Source organism: Camelus bactrianus, chromosome 5, assembly GCF_048773025.1.
Source record: "Camelus bactrianus isolate YW-2024 breed Bactrian camel chromosome 5, ASM4877302v1, whole genome shotgun sequence".
In the NCBI taxonomy this organism is placed as follows: domain Eukaryota; kingdom Metazoa; phylum Chordata; class Mammalia; order Artiodactyla; family Camelidae; genus Camelus; species Camelus bactrianus.
Genome location: NC_133543.1, coordinates 12,365,592 through 12,378,278, shown reverse-complemented (window position 1 = coordinate 12,378,278; position 12,687 = coordinate 12,365,592). Strand labels below are relative to the sequence as shown.

The following is a 12,687-nucleotide window of genomic DNA, read 5'->3' as shown; positions in this document are numbered from 1 at the left end:
GTACAGATAGCTTAAATAACTCGCCCACAGTTACACAAGTGATACGTGGCAACGCAGACGTCTACATGCAGGGAGCCAGCCCCCAGCCCACTGCTCTTAGCACCTATTCTGTACTGCGTGACAGGTTAGCTTAAAACTTACAGAAGGAAAACGAAAATATGGGCCTTCCTGTTTATTTCTAATGCATGAAGACTCCTTGAAGGGTGGTACATCGCACACATGGTACTGAAATAGAAGAGGAACTACTCAAGCCTTCACATTATTTTATTTTTGAACCACGTGCAATTATTATCTACTTTAAAAAAATTAAATACAAATAAAGTAATCTAAGAAAATATGTACAAAAAAAGTACGTGCAGCTTGCTAATAACACTTGTGGCTTAAAAGGAGACACACACGTGCTCAAAAATGCATAAAATGTGTCTGAAAGAATACACAAGAATCTAATATTAACTGCTTCCAAGAAGAGGAACTGGGTACCGGGGGAACAAGGCTAAGGAGCCTTCACTGTATATTGTTTGGTAATTTTTAAATATTGAAAAATGTGAATGATTTATTGAGAAAAAAATTAAATTAAAAAATTTAATTTACTAAATAACAGTGGGTTGATTACCTCTGGAAAGTGGATATGAAATCTTTATAAGTTGCATATCATTTTTACAATTTTTAATGAAAAAAAAAAGGAATACATTAAGCTGGCACAGAGGCAAACTGCTATGTAACTGGCTCCTTCTCCAGTGGAAAAAGTCACTGAATTCTCAATGAAGTGACAAAAACTACTTCAAACACAAGATTCTATCCTCTCATTTGATTTTGCTACATTTAGATCCAGAAGAATCAGACTAGTGAAATTTATCCTATGAAACAAATTTTAAAGGATTTTTTTAAACTTTTATTTTTAAAAGATGGCATTTGAAGCCTTGTTCATAATAGTAAAAAAAAAAAAAGTATAAAAAAATTTTAGAAGTAGAATGATTAAATGAACTGTGCCATAGCCCAGAAATAGAAGAAATAAACATACAAAGATTAAAATGAAGATTCTGGAAGAAAGAAAAATGCTTATGAAATAAACTTTTAAAAAGCAAACATAATACAAGCACAAATGGTGCGTATCCTGAGGCTGGTTATAAAAATGTACATAAGAGTGAGCAGGAAATTTAAATGCTATTGGTTGGGACAGTGAAAACAAAGTTAAGGTTTTTCTAGTCTTATTTCCTCTAATGCTTGTGGTTTTAGCCATAAATAACATGGGTTGGATTTTGTGTATGTGTTAACTTTTGGTATGTTTTTAAAATGAGAAGAAGAAAAAAAGCAAGTTACTTTGCTGAGTAACAGCTTATCCATCAAATTAGCAAAATCTAATTGGTGACACCCAGTGCTAAGAGTAACAGGCACTCTTATGCAGAACTGGTTGGAAAGTAAATTAGTACAACTTTCGGGGGAGGCCATCTGGCCCTACCTATCAAAATGTTAAATGCTCACAGTCTTTAATTCTGTAACTTCTCTGCTAGGAGTTCACCCTATGTCTGTAGCTGTCAAAGTACACCAACATTTATATACAAAGGTATTTATTGTACCTGGTTTGAGTTATAAGACTGGAAACAACGTAAATATAAATCAATGAGGGGTTATTTAGAAAAATTAAGGTAAATCTATATAATTGAATACAACACAGCTGTTAAAATTGAGGCAGAAAGGAGAAACTTTTTGGAGTGATAGAAATGTTCTGTATCTTGATTGTGGTGGTGGTTGCAAAAATGAAGCAGTGAGAAGGAAGTTTTTGGAGGGACTGAAATGTTATGTATCTTGATTATGGTGTGTATATTTGTCAAAATTCATAGAACTGTACACCAAAATGGGTGAATGTTACCACCTGTTAACTTATACCTCAATAGGCCCGACTTTTTAAAAATATAAGCAGAAAAGCAAGGTGTAATTTAGCCCCGTTTGTAAAAAGAGAAAACTTAGGCTGGTAATAGTGTTTTAGGGAGAAGAGATGGCATGAGAGTAAGAAGGCATTTACTCTTCTGTATTACCTGAAGTTCACGTGTGCTTTTTATTACTTTATTTAATGGCAACTGCCTTTGGTTTCCCTCTATTCAAAATGCAAGGGAATGACTGATACCAATTAGCACCTTTGTTTGCCAATACAAACTAACCAGTGCCTGTGGTCCCAGGGAGATGTGCTTCAGAGCTGCAGTGGGGACGCAAGTTTTCATTGAAAGCTCTTGGACTCGGCATGGCTGAATTAAGTTTCAAGGATACAGGTTTTGTGACCTGGCATGCCATATATAAAAATGTAATCTTATATAAATTATCTCATAGAAAAAGGATTGAATCCCAAACACATGGCTTATCAGTTTCAACCATTAACCCTAAAGAATGCCTTTAACACTGATTTTTATCGTTTCAAAAGTCCAGAATTTCAGGATAGAATTATTCCAAGTTCTTTGTTATCCTCAAACATGGAAATTCCAAGAATGTGGTGTTCGCAACACAGAAGCAATTAATACAGACTTAACGGAACATTCAAGTGACAACTGTTTTTACCACCTAGTAACCTAGATATTTTAGTACTAAACTTAACAGCTTGCTGATGGGTCAAGATTTTAGGACTAAAATTGTCTTGCCACCAAAAAACCAAGTATTTTTTAAAGTGGCATTTAGACTTTTCAGAATCAAGCTCATAAAAAATACAAAGATAAAATGCTCGAGAACACCAAACCTGCTCCAGATACTACAAAGCCTAACACAGAAACGAAGTGTAGCCCTGCAGGATTGACAGGAGTCGACAGGTAGATTGTAGTAAACACACAATCCTCAGTAGGATGGCAGAGCTTCAGAGAAGCCAGCGATGTAGGCACACGGTTACCAAGTAAAAACTCCAGAAGCCCCGGGGAAAGGTCCTAAGAACCTTGGCCACGCTTGACTTCAATTAGAAACGGAGGCTATGCTTGAAGAAAGATTTCAATATTGGGATAATACTGAAAGATTGAAAGATTTCAAAATTGGTACCACTGCCATAGTCTAAAAATGCAAACCCTTATATAAAGAACAAGAGTGTCAGGACGAATCTATGTGTACGAGCCCCTTTGAATGCTTATAAATACTTGAGAATTTAACCTGCACTGTTCAATACAGCAGCTGTTAGTCACATGTGGCTATTTAAATTAGTTTTAATTACAGTTAAAACTAGCCCCTCAGTCACAGCAGCGACATTTCAAGTGCATAGTGTGCCTGCTGGCCAGCACACTGGACAGCGTTAGTACAGATCTCCATCACCACAAGAAGTCCTACTGGACAACACTGAGTTAGACTGTAATTAGCCATTTTAAAGAAAGCTTCTCCTTAAAGTCCCATAATCCTATTAATTTTATTCACTATCTCAGTTACACAATGAATAGCAATGACAAAAATATCTTCAACAGATACTAGTGCCAGGGAAGACCTGCAAAGTTCTACAGCCCTGTAACTTTGTAAAACAAGGTGAAAATGAGGCTTAAAAGGGTTAGGCTCGTGTCCAGAGGTGGCTGGGATTACCTGATTCCCACTCCACCCTTCCCTTCTTGTCTCTAAACCTGACATCCAAATGAAGGGGCAGAATTGTTCCCTTTGTTTTGTTTCACTTATCAACCAACTCTTGCTTTCTCAAGTCTAACTGAGGAGGGTCAGAAGACAAACTTCTGCATACCTTTCCATCTCTCAGAACTATGCAAGAAAAGAACTTAGGGTTAAATTCTAAAAATACATACAAAAATATGAATTACTTTTTAACTCTCTGAGAATTAGATTGATCCGGAAGACCAGGATCTTGTTAAGAATAAAGGCATGTGGCAACCATGACTTAATTAACTCTACCCAAAGAAATCCCAAGTTAATCTAACCAGACGGGTTACTTTCAGAGCTTAAGCCTTGAGGGCAATAAGTTTTGCATCATTTCTTAGCTAACCAAACATCCCCTCAGGGTCCTATTTCAAAGAACAGTGACAGAATGAGCATCTCTGGGAGACAGGTGACATTGCTGCATGGATTAACCTGTGTCTGACACTCCAGGATGGTTTAGCTTATTACTTCACAATAGTTATTTGCAGAAAGCAACCTTTAACTGTACGTTAGGACTTATACTGAATGGGAAGGTAGACAATAATCTTATTTATTCTGCTTGAGCACTCTTTCACACGTTTATTTCTCTTTCACCCATTCACAATTCAAAATAAGTGTGCTCAATAGCAACATTTATTGGGCTCCTACTATTAAGAACAGAACTGAACACTGAGGAAGTATTTATGGAATCAATAAATAATAACCGTCAGGAAAGTTAGTACGTAAAATAAAAAAATTTTCTGAATATAGATTGAAAGTAAGCTGACAGAACTAATGCAAGGAGAGAACTTTCTCCACAAAATAAGAACAGAAAAAAAGTATTTTAAAAAAGTTACATAAGTAGGACTGAACTAGCAAGGTGCAGAATGCAAAAAAGACTTTTCCTAACTAATGACAAAATGCTTAATGCATTGTTGCTCTTTAAAGGAGATCCTAGAAATATAATGTAGAGGCTCCCTAATAAACCCTAAAATTTTAAGACTAACAGGGTAGATGGTTTAGTCCTTAGCTATTAGGTGAACAAATCTAGACTTACTTTTTTAACAGTCAGTTTGTTAACTTCCTATCTCAGTAAAGTGTAGTGCAAGGAAGGCTGGAGGCCAGTAAGGAAACAAGGTCTGTTCGGGGGTTCTTCCCTTAGAGGAGGAGGCTCCTTGGCTTCTGTGAAACTCTATGAAAACTTGGTGCCCCTGTGCATTTTCCAAGAAACTCATCTGTCCTCCACAAACTCACCAGATCCTAAGGGGCTTATCCCCCCACACAGGTACATAGCCCTGCCTTAAGACAATGCATTTCACCCAAGGGCTCGGTGAACAGTCTGAAAATCAATATACAGAGTTTTATTTGAAGGTCAGAAATAGTGTCCATTTTCCCATTTTATTTCTCCTGGATCAGACCATTATATCAACAAATCTTAAGAAAATTTTCTTTTATACATAACTTACAAAAAGCACCAAGATTTTCTAATACAGGAAGGGGAAAAAAGCAAACAAAATTCAAGTACCATCTTGTACAACATTAACAGCTGAAGAACTGTTATTCAAGAAAGCGTGGCAAACATTAACAACGAACTCAGGCTGCTTCCAGCCACAAGAACATAAAAGGTAACAGATCAGATTAAGGCAGAGGGTGTGTGTAGCCATGGTCCACAGCTAGACGCTTCAGTAAATCAGCAGAATCAAAAATTTTTAAAATTAAGGAGCATAAGTAACTGGTACGTTGGTCAATGAACATGCAATTTATTAACATTTTACCTTCCCTTTTTGCAGAATGATTTTAAACTTGATTCAGCACTGAACATCTACTGAAGGAATAATTACTATCTTTGTCATCTAAGTCTAGAAAGTAACATTAGGGAAAAACTATGAAATTAAATGGAAATCAATTCTGGAAATGAGTACACCTCTAGGCAGCGTTTACATGAAGCACAGTCCAAGCAACAACGGTGCACAGGGTCACAGGTGAGGGGCTCCTCGGCCAAACAGCTGGGCAATGCTCAGGTAAAAAAAACCCGGGACTGGTAAGTTTCTTCCCACGTGTGAGAGCTTCCAGCGCTTTCAATGTACGTTACAAACCTGTAGGTGAGAAGCTGACCATGAGTCTCTTTCTCAGAATACTTCCAAGTCCCTCAGAAGACTAACTTGTGAAACTCTGAATCTGCTAGCTTATTCTGTGGTCTGGCAATGATGACCAAATTCAGGTCAGCAGACACCTCTGCGGGAGAGGAAGCGTACTGGAGAGAAGCGAGTAAAGGGACCCGTCACACATGCTTCTTTTTAAAATTCATACATAAGCATGGCAAAATGTAAGGATCTGACAGAGCTGAGCACTAACACAAAAGTGGTATCAGGTTATAAGAAACTGAAACATACGGAGTCAGAAGAGCATCCTGTATACAAAGAAACTCAAAGGGACTATCTGATATTCAAAGGATGTAGCAGATACATCATAGATGTCCCAATCTTCTACTTAACTCACACATTTAATTTGCATATTCAAGTAAAATGGTTTCTATTTATTTGTACCATGGATTTACAGTGACAAAGGCTGGGCCTAAAAGAAATTGTCAAGTAGGTTAAAAATTGAAATTAAGCATATGTCTCAAGATTAATGCCATGTAACTACTTTTGGTGCAAAGTGAAAAAAACTATGAATCTCTGACTAAATATGTAATTTCTGCCCAATAAAAACACATGCAGACATAAGCTTTGCTGCAACCTGCGTGTCACACTGCTGTTAAAGTCACACAGTTGTCTGGGGGAAGGGTCAGAGGAAAGCACAACTTCCATTTGAGTTAATTTTAAAAACTGTATTTATAAAAAAAATCTTGGGGGTAGTGAAAGGAGGGAAAAAAATCAGATGACTACCGATACAACAGGGAAATCCACATTTTTTCCCCACAGCACTGTCTGAGAGTGTACAGAATGGGTGTCAACTCTCTGCCCTTCAGTTAGAGTAACAAGAAAGAAGCAATTCTGCAGCATGTTTTGTGCCAACCAGCAAGTTCCTCTTTGTTGGCTTTTAAAAACATTTAAAATATATTTTTAAAAAATACAAGGCTATTTTGGAGACTATTTATCAAAGAAGATTAAATGGAAGGAACCCAACAACCAAACACTGTTTCAGCCTCATTGCTGCTGCCCTGCCCCAACAGCTGGATGTTAACAACCAATGTTGCAAAGTGCTTCAGCCTTCTGAGATGGGAGATACTCTGTGTTCCACACAATGCAGAAATCAGCAGCAAAGTCCTTTGTAAGAAAGGGTACACTAGTGTGTGTGTGCATGTGTGTGTAATTATAGTCTAATGCTCTCATGTGCATTTCTGCACACATTCATATTTCAATAGTAAGAAAGAAAATGTAAAACCAAAAAAACCTTTAAAAGAATGAGCAGGACTACCAGAAAAGAGCAGTACCTATGTGACTTAATAATAGTTATTAGTCTCAGCAGACACCTTGGCCAAGAATGACAGAAGCCATGATTGAAACTCCTAATTAAGAAGAAAAAGCAAAACCATTTAAAATGATACTGTAGGGTCACTTCTAGGGTAAGCCTTCCTTTTGAAAACAAGATAAAAATAGCTGGCCATATTAAGGAGACTGTTTTTTTTTTTGTTTTTTTTTTTTTAAGTTGAAAGTTTAGACACATAAGGGCAACAAATAATCCAGGCCAAGGTAGTAATTCACCCACCCCATGGCAATCACAGCCACGCACAGCATCAACTGTACGTTGAATCTCTGAGTTCTGCCAGGATCTTCTGGGGTATATTTGCATACTGTCGGTAAAAGTGGTTCCCTATTTAATCCCGTCCATTTATTACTACTCCCCTCTTAGAAGAAAGAATGGTAGCAATGGTCAAGTTATAGAAATTTACCTGTCTCAGAACAAAAAGGTTACGTGAACCCCTAAATACTGCCAGGGGTGGGTGTCTATCACATGATCCCCAGCAGATTATAATTTCTAGCTATAACTAAGAATTTTTTCTATGACTGAATAGTCTGATATGGCATTACACTCCAATCAGATCTTGATTCTTGTCTTCATTTCTGTTTCAAAACAGAAACAAGATATCGGAGGAAACTTCATCTGGGAGCTGGTGGTATTACCTAGTTCCCATCACAGTGAAAGCATAATCCAGTAAAATAAATATCCATTAGTCCATAGTGATATAAATAAATAGTAAACAAGAGGGGGAGAATCTCTCGAACATGAAATTCCAAATAACTCAGGTTCACCCTCAGTGCTGTGGAACATAACTCCCACCCCTGAAGTGTGGGCTGTGCTTCACGACTTGCCTTCAAAGGGAACTGTACAGAGATGGGGAGGGCAGTCTTACACTGGAGCGTGCTGACAAACACTGCTTCCACCTACTGATCAAAGTCAACATCAAGTAGGGTTGACAGTATACACCTCTTACTCTGATGTGACTTAAAAAAAAGGGTACTTTACCACTGGAATCTTCCTCCCCAAAATCCCATAAAACCAAAACCCATGGTGAAAAAAAAAAAAAGAAGATAAACCCCAACTGAGGGACATTCCACAACTACCATAAAACTTCTCATCAAAACACTGGCCGCAAGAAGACAGTGGAACAAACCACAATCTTGATAGTGCTACAGTGAGGGAAAAACTTTGACTCTAGAATCTGTGTCCAGCCAAAGCCTCATTATAAATGAAATGAGGAAATATAATACATTTTCAAAATTTTGCCCATAGATCTCAGAAAGACCTAAAGATCTTAACCATTCAAGAAATGTGGGAACCAAGTAATGCTTATTAGGAAATGTGAAAATCCAAAGCAGCTCAAATTAAACTTAACATATTGTAAAGAATACCATTATTTCCTTGTGAGGTGTTTAAAATCTGCCATCTTCTTGTACTTCGTTGCATGAATGAATGTATGATGAAAAAGCCCAGAGAGCAAAAAAAAATACATCTACACATCTTGTATTAAAAACCAAAATTGCAGGGCAGAGCTCAGCAGTAGTGTGTGCTTAGCATGTACAAGGTCCTGGGTTCAATCCCCAGTACCTCCATTTAAGTAAATAAATAAATACCTAATTACCCACCCCATTCAAAATACATTTTTTTAAAAACTGTGTTTCTAGGGAAAACAGATCAATGTTTTATTTTCCCTCCTCTCTGAGCAGTGTCAAGGGTGAATCTCAAAACTTCTCATCTCCACGTACAATCTGCTACAGCTCCCTCCCTCTGGAAGAAGTAACCAAGAGAGAAAATTAGCTGTGGCCAACAGGCGCACAGGTACAGTGTCAGAACAGTTTTATTTGGAATCAAGTAAAGGGTATGTTAAATACAATGTAATTCATATAGGTACTATGTTTAATGTTCATGTGCTATACAATGATTAACAGTAAAAAAAAAAAAAGGAGTAAACTTGAACTGTTTAAACCTCAAATGTCACTTAACAGTTATGACCTTCTATAATTTACTTAACCCTTGCTCAGCCTTAATGTTTCATGTGTAAAATGAATTACTCAATTACTGAGTTGTTTCAAGAATTAAATAAAATGTATGAAGCACTTATTAGCAACATGCCTATCACACATTTTGAATAATCAATTTTAAAAAGCTCTTATTTTAATCCAATCTCTGCCGTGAAAAAGCTCACCATGGGGATAGATTATTTCCATGTAGAGTTATTTAGTAAGAGCTGTTAACTACCATGAACAGAAGACTGGAAAGCAAAAAATGACTCAGTTTGAAAGTACTTCTCCAAAGTGAGACTTTGTAAGGCTTTGCTAAATTTCAGTCTTCAAATGAACCCTGAGAAAAAAGAACACAGTTCTAATTATCAACATCCCAACGTAAGTACCAGACTTGATCTAATGCCTAAAATGGGGGCCATCACTGCCTTTGCTGTATTATTTTTACTATGTTTTAAGTACCTAAGGAAGACAGTATTTTTGATGACAGAGAATACAATTCACCCCACTAGAATAAAATGCATTCTCCAATACTGAGATAATACCAATCACTTTCTTTTATATTCATTAAGTAAATGTTCGAAAATTCTCTTAATTTTTCTATTTTAAAAGAGTATTAACTCAGTTCTAGGAAAAAAAGAAATCTACAGGAAAAATGGTAGGTTTAACTCAAGATTCTTTCGGTTAATTGATCACTTACCTCTAAATCCCCCAAATGCTACGGGTTACCTTAAGCTTCAAATATATGATCAAAAACTTAAATACATAACATAATATTTCTTAAGAAATGGAGAAATGACAGAAGTAGAAGAATACCAGGAGAAAAGTAAGGGAAACTGTTTCAAGGTCATCACTGTCAAAAAAGGACTGTGTCTTGGAGTAAATTATGATTTTACTACTAGGTGAAATTATATACGCAGGCCCCTCCCAAATTACTTTCAAAGGTTTACAGTAGATGCACTTATTTCCCAAGACTGTCACTGACCACAAATTTTTTAAAAATTCCAAAAAACTTCACCCTAAATGTGGGCATCCTCCAAAAACAGTTGGGCTCAGTGATGAATAAATCAGAGCAGAGAAAAATAAAACCCAAAATCCAGAGGGCTGTTGGGGCCTTAGAAAGGCTCCAGGCTCCCCGACAGCTCGGTGACCAAGGCCGTGACGCTGCAATGAGGGTGATTACAGAGTCTCCTTGGCGCAACCTGTCCAGGCCCCCACCTCTTGACCCCTCATCTGTAGAGAACAGCTACACTCAGCTAAAGCCAGGCAGCAACTTTCTAAAGGACGCAAAGGTAAGCCTGGGGAGAAATCCCACAGCAAGGCTTAAGGCTGGAGAGGAAAGTAGCACAAATCTCATGCCGATGCCACACTATGACCCTAACAGAAGAAGGGAGGGGACAGAGAGCGAGAAAGGGGGAGATGACATGGGGGGGGGGGTCCCGTCCACCCAAGAGTGAAATAAACAAAGTAAGCCCTCCATCCCAGACCACAGCACACTCACTCTGGCAACGTGGCAGTTGCCAGTTTACTCCAAGACTGTTCTCCCCCATCCAGCATCCAGCTCACCACACACACACACACACATACACGTACAGAGTCCACAGTGAGGTCTACTACCAAGCAAAGGAGTCTTTTGGGCAAGTGGACTTATTCAACTGCAAAAGAAATGAAAGACAGCAACTTTATACTAATCACACAAATCATTCAAATGCTTGGACAACCAAAGATCACTGGACATTTGAGAAAAACCACTAAGAGGAAAGAGAAAGACCAGGAAAAAGAAACAGATTAAGTGATCCAAGGGAGAACAAACAGGAACAACAGACCCAACCAGACAGACACACACACACGTCTCAATCACTGTACTACAAGCTTTAAAGGGCATATGCATTTCAAATAAACAATGTTAACAGGCCACTATGAAAAATGAAAAGACCAGAGAACCACTAGGAGGTGTTGGAGATTAAACACACAGTGGATAAAATAAAAATTTCATCAGAAGAGCTGAGTAACAGATTGGGCATGACTGAAGATCCTATTCTGGAAGATATAACATAAGAAATCTCTCAATACTTAGAGAAAAGGACAGAAACAGAAAGTATAAATGAAAAAGAAATACAAGGGAGACAGCTCTAAGAGGGCTAACATTCATATACTGAGTTCTAAAAGACAATCAGAGATGATGGGAAATGATCATCAAAGAAAGAAGAAAAACCCTTTTAATGGAATAAAGATTTGAGACTGCAGGTCAAAGTGAGCCAATAAAGACTCAGTTTAAAATACTTACATCTATACCCATGGTTTAAAAAAAAAAAAAACAAAAAACAGTCCACAAGGAAAAAGAGATCATTTAAAAAACACCCAGAGGGGAAAACCAGGTTACATACAAATAACAAGAACTGGAGTAGCATCTGAATTCTCGTCAGCAGAACTGATAGAAAATAGTGGAGGTCTTCAAAATTGTAAGGGAAAAGGATTTCAAACCTAGAATCTGAAACCCACACTATGAGTCAAGTATGATGGCAAATTACAGATCTCTTCTGACATCAGAATTTTGAAATTTACCTCTCAAGCACTGTTTGTGAAGATTTTTTTGAAAGTGTAAGAGTGGACCTACCAGGGGAGGGCAAACAAAACCCAGTGTGACTGCAGTCACAGGCACAGAAGACAGTCAGACTCAATTACAGCAGGAAGTCAGAAAAGCTGGTGAAGAGTGCCTTCAAAAATAAAAACAAATCCCATTTACTATGATTGCAAAATTAAAAGAAAAAACGCTGATAAAGGCTTTTAGTGCCATCAAGAAAAAAGAAAATAATTAGAATTGCAAGAAAAAAATAAAGCACACTAAATTGTGGTGTTAACTTTCAGCAGTTTATGGGGTTTAAGAATCTCACTTGACCTTGACATTCTTCAAGTAGGACGATTTACAACTGCCACAGGGTTTATTATAAACTGATTATACTTGTTTCTGAGATCAATACGATCATTCATAGTCGTGTGCTTCTATTTATCAGTTCCACTTTTTTAAAAAGAATTTCTAAGTGGTTAAAAATCCTTGCAAGTGCTTATTTTAAATAAAGGGAGATAAACAGGAGAAAAGCAGAAAGAAACCGAGGGGCATAGATTTCCTTACGTAACATAACGGTGAGTCAAGGAATGTTGCCTAAAGTTGATAGCCCCCCCAAATAAAGAACTAAGAACATTTAAAGCTTTAAGGGAACTATCAAAACAACTATAATTTGTAACAAAACCCAGGAGGTAGAAGGCATGACTGGTGGTGTTAAGTAAGTACATGAAATTCCTCATCTTTCATGATAGGAAGTAAAGAGACACTGTGTCAGACAGATATACCAGAAAATACAAGCACATGATTTTAATTCTGATGGTAACCACAGGAATAAACAAAACAAACTAGTTTTAAAGGATTATCCAAACTCCATCCCTGTATGGTGCCGGAGAAAAGATTTTTACCATGGGTGCGTATTATTTATACATTTTTAAAATAAGCTTACATTTTGAAATGGTGGAAATTTCCTAAAATGTTAATCCTACGTTATCTCTAGAACTTCTGGCTGAACCACAATAATATTCTTAAACTTTTTCATTAATGACTCCAGGACAGTGAGAATGACTCAGAAGT

General features: G+C 37.3%; 1 protein-coding gene across 3 annotated transcripts in view; it reads right to left on the bottom strand.

The window, feature by feature from the left end:
* WDR33 (WD repeat domain 33) overlaps positions 1-12,687 on the bottom strand; it is a 90,484-nt gene that overhangs the window by 22,030 nt on the left and 55,767 nt on the right. The window contains exon 8 of one of the 3 annotated variants that reach the window (XM_045516222.2): positions 4,910-5,678. The exons of the other annotated variants lie outside the window; for them this stretch is intronic. Coding sequence (XP_045372178.1) covers positions 5,671-5,678 — 8 coding nt within the window. The 3' untranslated portion in view covers positions 4,910-5,670. Of the gene's footprint in view, positions 1-4,909; positions 5,679-12,687 lie in introns of those variants that run through there. 3 annotated transcript variants of the gene reach the window in all.